Below are 11,170 nucleotides of genomic sequence, written 5' to 3' on the forward strand. Positions count from 1 at the left end.
GCTATAAACCGCCTAGTGCTTTTGTAAATACGGTTGATTGTTGATATTAACTTTAATTTATTTAATTCCTATTATTATTTATAATTTTATTTTAACTACGTATCGCATGTCATATATGCATCGACAGTCAAGAAAGTTTTTAATTTGTTAATAATTTTAAAACCTATGTACAAATTACTAAACGAAAAATAATGTCAGAAGACATATTTTCATGCCTGACAAGCATGACAGATGACAACCGACAGCAGCTGCTCAATTTCTGAGATTGTCAAAAAACACCGCGTAAAGTATGGAATAACACTCTTGTATGCAAGAAAAATTACTTAAACTTGACATAATATAATTTAATATTTGTAGGCAAAATGTTCGGGAAAGCGTATAAATTAAAATCAAATAACACTTTAAAGAATTCTGAAAAGTATGTATTTTATTTTGTGGCTCGACTTGGAATCTGTTTTGTTTATAAAATCTAATACGTTTTGTATGCTTTTTACAGAAAACATTTAGCACAGCGTATTTTAAAAGAATTCCCAGCTGCTACAGACGAGAAAGTGAAAGAGTTAGTTCCTGTGAAGTCAAACACGAGCTGTATGAAATTGATGTTGCATTCTGGTGAGAGTGTGGGAGTGTATGTGGTGGACAATGTGCCCATGGTGATAGAGACCGGCGACGTGCTGGTGCCCACCGTGTGCGCCCTGTGGAAAGTGCCGGACCTCCTGCCCACACTTATTATACATTCACCAGTCCTCCCCAAGGTATTCATCTCTCATTCTGTAACTTTTATTCTATATGAATACTTTTTTTCAAGGAGTTATAAAATATATTAATTACAAAGTTGCTACACAACAATGGTAACAAACATGTGACTTGACATGAGTCATGGATCATATAATTATTTACATCATAATATATTGTAAGAAAGAAATTGTGCAACCATTTTCAAATAATAGAAGTCTTGATATCACAAATTTTTATTAATTTAATTATTTTAAGAAAAAAAAATTCTTGAAACAACTTTAAAGCAGAATATATCATGTTATTCCAATATGTAACTGAAGATGTGCATTTAAAGAAATTCTTCTGCAATGCATTAAATCATATTACTCTACCTTGTATGTTAGCTTGCAGGAGGAGCCCCATTGTATGCACCGGGAGTGACACTGGCCGATGCAGCGTCGTTCCCTCGCTTCTCCCGCGGTGCGCTAGTGGCCGCCGCCACCGCGGACAACAGTGCAGTGGGGGCTATCGGCCGCACCACCATCTCCTCTGCTGATCTCCTCAGAACTACGATGTCAGTTTAATTGATTGCAGATCTACTTAAATAAGCACACAAGTATAACTTAACTGAATTGAAATTTGTAAGGACTTTGAATTGCTTAAATAACTTTTTAATAATAAAACTGCTAAACAATTTGTAGGGGTGTATGCATGGAAACGCTTCATGTATTTGGTGACCTTCTGTGTAAGGAGCCCAAGTTCTGCAAACTAGAGCGGCCTAAGCTGCAGCCCCCAGCGTACAGCTTCACTGCGGACATCACTGCAGATATAGCTCAGGTTAGATATCATCATGCTTTCGTCACCACATTTTTCCTGACCGAATAATATGTTGTAACATTTTTATCCAGTTAAGTATCCAACAACCAGTCAGAGAGGAATGGCCCAGTTTAGTTAGAGAATTGAAAGAAACACCTCACATAGAAAAAACGACTCATTTCCCAGTTTTAAATGAGCCTAAGACCATTCCTGACGAGGAGGAGACTCAAGTTGCTAATAATGAGGTATCGCAGTTTGATGAGACTCTCATGACAGGTATGTTGTACTCGCACAGAATGTAAATGTCACAATTTAATTTTACTTTGTACAAATGAGTAATTTAATTATTAAAGCCGTTAGTTTCTCTAAAACACCTTTACAAATGCAGTCCCTCATCCCTCTCATATTTAGAGAACATTTAATGAAGACGTCATTTTCAGATATGTCTCAAACAGAGGAGGATCTCGTACCCACAGACATGGACGAACTGCTGCAGTGGTGCCTCTTGAGCTTCATCAAACTTGAGGGGAAGAACTTGCAGCTGCCACTCAAGACAAACCTGCTCTACAAGTAAATATATCATGCACTTAACAACATCACAACGCTGTACAAATGTTGGAATAAGTACAAGTTATTTTAATATATGGAAGTGTTGATGTTTGTATAATGTATTATTGCGTGTAAAGCATGTGGCATGTGTCAGGAACCACCTGATGCCGCTTTGTCCGTCACACCGGACCCTGGACGTCAAGAAGTCCAGCTACAAGAAGATGAGCAAGTTCCTCGAGGCTATGCAGCAGGTACTGTTTATTAATAAATGATGATATACACAGTATCATAGGAATTAAATGAAGTCAAATAGTATCAACATGAATGTAACACAATGTTGCATGATCAAGGAAGGTCTGCTAGAGGTGCGCGAGGTGGAGAAGGGCGTGTCCGCCGTGGTGGCCGTGTGTGCGGCGCACCCGCGCGTGCGCACGCACCGTCCCGCCCCCGCCCACAGCCCCGCACCCGCCCCCGACCTCGCCGCGCCCCGCCCCCCCGCCGTGCGCGACCTCTACTGCGTCACCGCCGCCGTCGCACAACTATTAGCGCCGCTCAAGTAAGCGACAGCGCTCAATATATAAATTAAACATGACATGTAGATGTACATAACACATGTGTGCAGGAAGGGCACGGCGCTGTCCGCGGCGCAGGTGCGGGCCGCGCTCGCCGAGCATGTGCGCGCGCACGGCCTCGCCGCCCAGCCCGGCAGACTGCGTGTCGACCCGCTGCTGGCCGCGCTCGTGGGACCTCAGGTACAGCACTCACGCCTGCCCGTGCCCGGTCCGCCCGGTGGAAGATGGTTCATCAAACGACTCGAATATAATAGTTTCGTTGATTCAGCAGGAGAGCATAAGCTGGGAGAGTGCGATGAGCGCCGTGCTGGGCAAGATGACGCCGAGCACGGAGCTGTGCTTCCCCGACGGTTCCGTCAAGCTCATCAAGAGCCGCCTCGAGCCCATCAAGATGCAGGTCGTCACCCGCAGCGGCAACAAGAAGGTCCGCTGCGCCCTCCACACCACACCACACATTACACTCCATTCATTACTCATTTTACTTTTTAAATAAAAATTTAGTCATATTCCAATATTAAAGAAACTCCTACTTGGTTGTGGTGATGGTCCGAGAGCTGAATTGGTGCAGTGAGGTGTGCGGTTGTGTGCAGGTGACGCTGGTGTCCAACCTGGAGTCGTACGGGTTCCGTCCGGGTGAGCTGGCGCGCGAGGTGCAGCTGGGCGCGGCGGCCTCCAGCGGCGTGACGCGCAGCCCCGCCGCCAAAGCCGACCAGCTCATGGTGCAAGGAGACCAGGTGTGTTTACATAGTCAACATTTTTATATTTGAAAACAATTTCACCAACATAGATGATTAACTAACTCTTCTCGACTACATAATGCGTTATTGAAGTAAGATAAGTTTAACGCTCATTCCTCTTGTCCACTAATGTTTCTACTTTAAGTTTGTAGTATTTAAATTACATGTATACAAACAAAACTGTATTTTAAAGTAGGCATCCAAAATTGGACCTGTTGATTTCAAAAGATGGCTATACACTACAGATGTACTGAATCTCATGTTACGGTCATTTAACCTGTCATTTTAACATTATATAATTGAGTCAAAAAGCGATGTAAAATAGCAATGAAACAATCAGTAGGAAAACTGAGATGGATGAATAAATCAAGTAATAATAATTTGCAGACACACTTCGTAGCAAAGCTGCTGATAGAGAAGTACGGCCTGCCCAAGAAGTACCTGGAGGGTGCAGACAAAGCTCTGAATAAGAAAAAGTAATTCGCCTTGCTTGCCGTGAGCCGTGTACAGACTTATGTCAGATTGATATATGAAATAAAACACTTTATTGTACATTAAACATATTTATATATCTTAACCTTAAAATCTAATAAAATTATTTTCTGAAATTACACAAATGTAAACATTCTATTACTAAAACAGTAAATATATGGCCATGATTGTAATGTAAGCATAATTTTTTTAAGATAAATTTGATTTTTAAGCCTATGCAATCATCAATATACACAAATTTATAGTAACAACAAGAAAAGTTTAAAGAGTTTATGGAAGACAAATTGTAAATAAAAAAGTTAAGTTATTCAATTTCCATGACAAATGACAAGGAAAGGAATGACTTGTGTTGTATGCACAACAAAGTTATTTACACAAATTATAAACATGCTACCTCTATTACATAACTAATTATTATAGAAAAAATCTAATCTACATAAGGGTGGGTTGATGTCCGTTTTTTATACAATATACAAATTATATTGAAGCTCAAACTAATTTACATATTCTAATAATTAAAAAAAACTTAAAATGATTTACAAACTAGTAGAGAAATTATACCACAACCATTGTATGAATTAAAACTATATCTAACTAGGTATAGTGAAAACTACTTTGATAATATTGATAAAATGTTAAGAAATAAGACAACTTTAATGTTGACAAGATGATCACAACATTAATGTTTTTAAAAAGCCATATATTGTTAAACCTTGGTGGATGATTTAAATTTGAATGGAGTTTTAAAGTTTAGCAATGATTTTCTGATCTTACTTTTCTTTAAGTCCTTGGGAGCAGTAGGTGTTTGCGGGTAATGTTTGAAGCTTGAGCGCGTTCGGTCAGCAATGCAACCTGCACTCACCTCACTGCAGCGGGGCATGGCGCACCAGTGACTGTGCGCACTCACCATAGAGCTCCCTGACGTTACTGAGCTTTGAGATGTGAGGCTAAACTTTGAAGGTGTTTTTCTTAAGTTGCTCTGATTTGAAACATCACTGTACACTTTAGCCTGCTTGGATGGGGAGGAATGAGTCCATTGCTTGGCCGCTCTCTTCTCTCTCACACTTGCAACATCAAAATACTTAAATTTTGTTATGTCATTCACGGATGCATTTTGTTTGCTTTGATTATCTTCAGTTTGCAAATGATCCAAGTCATAAAATGTTAAAGTGACACTTTCATCACTTCCAACAAATGGGTTTGAAGGTGTGAAATGCACTTTTTTGGAAATAAAGTCAGGGAAAATGTTTCGACGAGGCATATTATCCAAAGTAAACTTTTTCGCTGTCACAATAATACTTCCATCTCCCGTGTCTGCCGACAGGGAGCTGTCCAGATCCTCATAGCTACAGCTCTGCCGGCGTGGGCGCGAACGCACGGATCCTGATCGGCGCCGACGACGGCGCGACTTCCAGCGGCTCTTCTCGGCGCTGGCAATGACAGCCGGCAGGGTGATACCATTGCTTCCTCTTTCACCAACATCTGAATCATTGTTGCAGACAATCTCATTTATGGGGCTGGTCATAACTTCCTTGACCATTAGATCTCTCTCCCTTCTGTTTAGTGACTCTTCCCTGTCTCTCAGAGCCATAAGCCGGGACATCCACTGGTGACTTAAAGTTTCTTCTGACACTTTCTGAGCAATGGTAAAAGTGTCTCTAGATTCACTGTATGGTTTTCTGCAGCGGGGCACATAGCCAGGCAGCTCTAGGGCCAAGGCTGCCAGAGTGGGAGACAAAGAAGCTCTTATTAACTTGACATTTTCAATATCTTTATTTGCTTTCTGTTTTGGGCTAATATTCGAGTAAATCGGGCTCTCCTCTGTCATACACTGTGTCTTCAGCGAAGAGTTAATATTCTTACACAATTCTACAGCTTTTTCTGAATCACATTTGTTCAAATCAGACCTATGAACGAAGTCTTTATTTGACACAAGTATTTCGGACAAATGTTTTGGCTTTGGAGTGCTTTCCACATTTGATAATATTGTCGGATGGTAGATAACTACTTCGGGGCGTAAGCAGGCATTCCTTTCGTCGGAAACCAGAGAAACAATATCTTGAAGATCATCACTGTACGGAAACACGGTTTTTTTACCATCACAACTTTGCCAAGAGTAGCAAAGAGTGTGAATCACATCTCCGATCTGGCGCATGAGGTCCGCGAGCCCGCCGACCGTCGGCTCCAGCTGGAAACAGTCGACGCGCACTTCTCCGCCGTCGTCGATGTAAATAGAACTCGGTGTTATGCATTTTTTTATAACGGTGAAATTAAAAGTCTCTACTAGCTTACAAGCCTTCGCGAGATCCAACAACATGTGCCAAACAAAATTTTCCGCAATATACTTATCAGCGGCGGCGCAGATATCGACGAGCTCCTGCAAGCTGCGCCAGCAGCTGTACTCGAGTACGAAGTACAGAGTTTTCGATGCGTTATGGAGTATTGTGTCGTAGTAGCGCAGCAAGTTGCCAGATAACACTTTACTTATCGTTTTTACTTCGTTTACAATATTTTGTATTTGTTCGTCGGAGTACGCAGTACAATCGTAAGCCTTCCACGCGTATATGTTGTTGGTGACCTTGTGCTTAACTTTGTAAAACGCTCCGCCGCGGAGAACATCGAGAACTTGAAAATCCTTTAATTTTTCCGACATTCTCGCGTTTTTCAAATTAATACGAAAAATTGCCACATTTTGCGACCGAAACAAAGCCACAGCACTTTTAAATCTTGAAGACCGTTACGGATTACGACTTTAGGGTTGTACATCTCGCAATCTCGCACAGATTTCAGCGCAGCCCGGATTTAAATTTTTCAATGTTTAACGGTTTTTTTATAAAGCAAAAATATTGTAAAATTTTTATGAAATAAATTAACAAGATACTATAAATATCTAGCTATTTACACAATTTAAAATAATTTGTAGAAAATTATAATAGTTTTTAAAAATCATTGTTTAAGGAAAAAGAGTTAAGAGTTTCTAATAAAAAAATTACCTTATTGCTTTTTATCTATGGGCAGGGGACTGGTGTTCAAACTAGGGTGGTACCTGTGTGATGGATTATCAGACCTTTAAAAAAATTGAAGTTCTACAAATGTTTCTAACATAGTCCTTACATATTTTAATAGTATTAAGTAATTAGTATCTAAACATATTAACAATAGGCCGGACTGCTTATAAGAGAGCGGAGTATTTTATTGAATTTAGTAGATGTTTTGATGAACAATACCAAATCAGTACTAATGTATCAACACTATTATGTAAGTAAAAAATAATTAATTGTGTAAAACTTTTCTTTTCGTATGACCACCTTCGCTCCATCTTTAGAGCCCAAATTTGTTGAAGACGAACAACGTTTCATTGCGAAGTTCCTATGGCCACCTTGCATCTCCATTCTCAGACCTTGATTGGCAAACATCGAGACAGTTGAAACGAAATAAAAGCTTGTGTACAACTTATAGTCAAAAGCCTGAGCAGTTGAGCGAGACGCTACTAATTGTTGTTTTGTCAGAAACTATGTAAAGTGAGCTATCTTTAGTTTGATTTCTGTCCACCGGATCAGACATGTTTATTGTGTGGAAGTTGTGTAAGTATGAATATTTCATTTTGAAATTTCATAATTGATTATTTTTGAATTAAAACATAAATAAAATTGTTTCCCTTTATGCCTACTTTGTTCTTCATAACTACATGAAGAAATAACATTAAACCAAAAATTAAGTTGCTAACAAACAAAAAGGAATATTTTTTGTTAATGGTGCGAGACATAGCTCAATAATGTATTCGAAAATTATAAAACACCTAAGTTATCTTGTTATTTGTTAGATTACTACTATTCCAAAACAGATCCTCGATAGTTTATATTTGTTCACGCGTATTGACACGATCAAATCAAAAAAGCATTTATTCTTTATTCCATTCAAAACTGCTGTTGTCAACGTCATCCTTAATGTCAAATGTGAATTGTCACTGTCAATCAACCATTATTTTTTGTATTTATGAAAAATAAAATAATGTAATTAAAGGAAAAGTATTTGTACTTACATAATAATTAGAGGTAACCAAATTTTATCTTTCAAGCTCAGATTATCGTAAATTTAGTTAAGTATCATACTCGTTTGTGTTACAAGCTTTCAATTTACTGTAATGTGAATGAAGTGTCGGAAGGTGTTGAAGACCACTTAATACTATCATCACATTAAAAATGCAGATAACCGATCTTCCCGTGGAAATTGTCGTGGTTATCGTTAAAAAGTTAGACATTAAATCGGTCCATAATTTATATGAGACATGTTCGTATTTTAAGAATGTTATTTGTATGTATAGTGTAGTGAAAACTGCTAAATTGGCGCTAAGTACAGCAGGGTCCGTGCATTTTTTAAAACAAACTTTTATGAAGGATATATCAAGATTTCTGCAGACTCTGGACTTGCGTGGCATCGGTGACCTCAGAAGGTCGGCACTGCAGGCTGCCGTCCGAGAGATGAAGTGCTTAATCACTCTTGATGTTTCCTACACAAATATTGATCTTCTTGATTTTTATGAAGTATATAAAGTATGTCCAACCATTAAGAATGTTGCTTGTAACTTTGTGTTTCATACCAAAAAAGATATAAAAGCTCAAGACATTGAATGGCAAGGTGTTTTCCAAAACTTTGACAAAGTCCATTTTGTTGGGAATGCAGCAAATCTATGGTATTCAAATTTATGTGTGTGGATGTTGGCCAAGGCATGTCTGAGTCAGTTGCAACTCACTATTATTGAAAAATTTGGCACAGCACTTGTACCAGTGATAAAAGAAAATGATACAAATGTACATTCCAAATACATAAGCATTTGCATTTTGGATCTATGGAATATACCCACATTATCTGAGACAACATTCGCTCTGCCAAGTTTATTACGTTTAGAAAATATATATGAATGTGTTGTAATTATTAAATATGGCCAGAATGGTGAAGTTTATGCATCTCCAATGTTGATGAAGTTTTTAGAATGTTATAATGCAATGTGCATCAAACAGTTGGATGCATCTAAACATGTCACCAATGGTGTCATTATGCTCTGGAATAAATCACAAACTATATTTGATGATATGTTCTTTAAAGAACTTAAAGGTAAAATGATGAAGCTTCTGCCACACCACATTACAGATAACAATACTGTTGTCCCGCAGGAATATGATTACTGTTTCCTTACTGTTCCTTCATGTCAAACAAAAGCTAATGATTCAAATAATGTTACCTTTAAGAAGCAAAGACTTGCACCTGAGTGTCCTACTCTTGATTATGATACTGTTTTCAGCAACCATAAAACAATACATCTAACTATGTTTTTCCCGAGCAGCACCAACATCCCAGTGACTCTATCCCTACGCAGCCAGTATTTAAGAAAATTAAAATCTCTATACTTGACGGGAAATGTCATGTATTCAATGAATTTCTTCAGTGTTTTGTTCAGTTGTTGTGAGCAGTTGGAAACATTAAATGTAGAAGCCTCACCTTATCTACACCATTTGGTTGTGTTGCGAGATATATCACAGAGTCATAGTTTAAAAAATTTGAGATTAATCAATAAACACAGTCATTTAGAAGTAATGTTTTCATATTTAAGTAAATGTAGTACTCTAGAGAATATTCACATAGTAGATTTCCACTCGCATGTCAACACCTTCGCTGACCCGAGCCCTTTGTTTGAGAGGTGTCACAATTTGTACTGTATAAGTATATGTGCTGACCTGTCCGACTCTGCAATAACGAGAGCAAACCAATTATTCAAAAAACTAAAAACTACCTATGGCAAATGGCATGTGCATGTAGCATTGTCGAGGAACCACTGTCTTATTGACAAGTACAATCCCTATTCCCATGTCTTCAATTTATCTTCATTTAAACCAATAGAGCAATTGTACTAATGTTTCTGGTTATCAAATATCTATTTATAAATCATGTTTTTATTTACAAGAGTTTTAATAAACCATTGAATTAATTATTTTTAAAAAAATACTTATTTTGACTGGACTCCAATTTCAGGATTTTATTATACAACAACACCATAAAAAGCTTTTATGAAGCTAGTAGCTGCAGGCCTAGTTTTAGTCCTCTTTACCTTTTTATGATATAGAAAGGATGGGAAGGGGAAGCAGATTTAACGGAGAAGGGACGCATTGGATGGGGGAATAAACTCTGTGTCTCCCCTCTGTCGATTCGAAAACTAGTGGTAATGGGGTAGGTGATGCATCTGCAATGATCAAAAGCAAGGATGACAGTAGTACTAAATATACAACAGATATACAAAGGAAATATTTTATACACAAAGTATCCTGTGTCTGTAGTTATAGCAATAACTTTACTTTTCAAAAATAGTTCAATTTTTAGTGATTTTTGATAATATAAAATGAACACATTTTTAAAATCTGTACACAGATGGCAAGCCACTCTTGACACAAGCGCCATCTATTTAGAGCTTTCAGTTTCTCTCCCATTGTGTATGTGTAACAAGTAGCGCTCTCTCCGCTATTCTGGTATGATGGTAGCTTGCTCGTGTTTGCCATCTTTTGAAAAAGTAAAGGGAGAGGACGGTGGTGCTGCGGTATGGCGAGGTTGATTGAGAGCTGCCGCAATAAAACAAGATATTTTAAAATTAAAAATATTTTATTGGTGAGTAGAAGCGTGTTCGCGCATTACTTTGCTGACTAGCAGTTTCCAAATATATATCACATGATTCATTTTTACAACTTTAACAAAAAGCCATTTTTTATTAATATTATATATTACATATAAAATTATTACATACAGAGTTCGGCTCCTAGTAAAAACGCTTTTCGATTCACGATTTAAATTAAAAAATAAATAAGGTACTTGGTAGGTGTAGGAGGTGGAGAGGGAGGGAGAAGAGGGTGGGGGCGAGCGTTGTGCGACCGTTACACTATTACGTTACCTTAGATACTGTTTAAATAGCTAGAATAATATTTACAGGCGGGTACACAGAAACGTTGACTAGAGACCGTGTCTGGACAAACGACATGTCGGGGAGAGGACCTTGCCTTGTCTTTGGTAACTCGCTGAGTGGCGCAGTGGAGCTGGACGCGGCGCATCACCGGATACTTATCAAAATATCTATTTGTGTAAAACATTTCATACTTTTGGTAAAATTGGTATCTTCATCTAAAATAAATATCATCATAAAAATGTAAGTAAACAAATGGAGCGCGCGGCGGATGTGGCGACTGCGCGACGAGTGCGCGGAGACTGCGCGACGAGTGCGCGGAGACTGCGCGACGAGTGCGC

The 11,170-nt window shown here is 38.4% G+C and overlaps 3 protein-coding genes across 4 annotated transcripts; 2 read left to right on the forward strand and 1 right to left on the reverse strand.

Annotated features, from left to right (window-relative positions):
• The first annotated feature begins 220 nt into the window (after positions 1 to 220).
• On the forward strand, positions 221 to 3,948 carry eIF2D (eukaryotic translation initiation factor 2D). Of its 2 annotated transcripts, XM_013316230.1 has the most exons (13): positions 221 to 287; positions 358 to 418; positions 497 to 755; positions 1,122 to 1,291; positions 1,419 to 1,554; positions 1,626 to 1,809; positions 1,974 to 2,103; positions 2,237 to 2,333; positions 2,433 to 2,638; positions 2,705 to 2,834; positions 2,926 to 3,078; positions 3,245 to 3,388; positions 3,779 to 3,948. In XM_013316230.1, the coding sequence occupies exons 2-13, from the start codon at positions 363 to 365 to the stop codon at positions 3,869 to 3,871; spliced, it is 1,758 nt and encodes a 585-aa protein (XP_013171684.1). In that variant the 5' UTR covers positions 221 to 287; positions 358 to 362; the 3' UTR covers positions 3,872 to 3,948. The 2 variants fall into 2 exon arrangements, with proteins under 2 accessions (XP_013171684.1, XP_013171683.1); XM_013316229.1 differs by having other exon boundaries at positions 240 to 418.
• A 541-nt stretch (positions 3,949 to 4,489) lies between these two features.
• On the reverse strand, positions 4,490 to 6,677 carry LOC106120795 (uncharacterized). The gene has a single exon (XM_013316226.1). It carries the CDS (start codon positions 6,534 to 6,536, stop codon positions 4,590 to 4,592), a length of 1,947 nt encoding a protein of 648 aa, XP_013171680.1. The 5' UTR covers positions 6,537 to 6,677; the 3' UTR covers positions 4,490 to 4,589.
• A 1,206-nt stretch (positions 6,678 to 7,883) lies between these two features.
• Positions 7,884 to 9,852, forward strand: LOC106120621 (uncharacterized). The gene has a single exon (XM_013315978.1). The coding sequence runs from the start codon at positions 8,086 to 8,088 to the stop codon at positions 9,793 to 9,795; it is 1,710 nt and encodes a 569-aa protein (XP_013171432.1). The 5' UTR covers positions 7,884 to 8,085; the 3' UTR covers positions 9,796 to 9,852.
• The last annotated feature ends 1,318 nt before the right edge of the window (positions 9,853 to 11,170 follow it).

Source organism: Papilio xuthus, unplaced genomic scaffold, assembly GCF_000836235.2.
Source record: "Papilio xuthus unplaced genomic scaffold, Pxut_1.1 DF826949.1, whole genome shotgun sequence".
NCBI lineage: Eukaryota > Metazoa > Arthropoda > Insecta > Lepidoptera > Papilionidae > Papilio > Papilio xuthus.

What these genes read in the sequence shown, in the direction of transcription:
- eIF2D (XM_013316230.1), top strand. Translation starts at nt 363, where the DNA reads ATGTTCGGGAAAGCGTATAAATTAAAATCAAATAACACTTTAAAGAAT. An exon ending in TCCTCGAGGCTATGCAGCAG is followed by an intron (nt 2,334 to 2,432) that starts GTACTGTTTATT and finishes TGCATGATCAAG; the next exon opens with GAAGGTCTGCTAGAGGTGCG. An exon ending in CAACTATTAGCGCCGCTCAA is followed by an intron (nt 2,639 to 2,704) that starts GTAAGCGACAGC and finishes ACATGTGTGCAG; the next exon opens with GAAGGGCACGGCGCTGTCCG.
- LOC106120795 (XM_013316226.1), bottom strand. Translation starts at nt 6,536, where the DNA reads ATGTCGGAAAAATTAAAGGATTTTCAAGTTCTCGATGTTCTCCGCGGC.
- LOC106120621 (XM_013315978.1), top strand. Translation starts at nt 8,086, where the DNA reads ATGCAGATAACCGATCTTCCCGTGGAAATTGTCGTGGTTATCGTTAAA.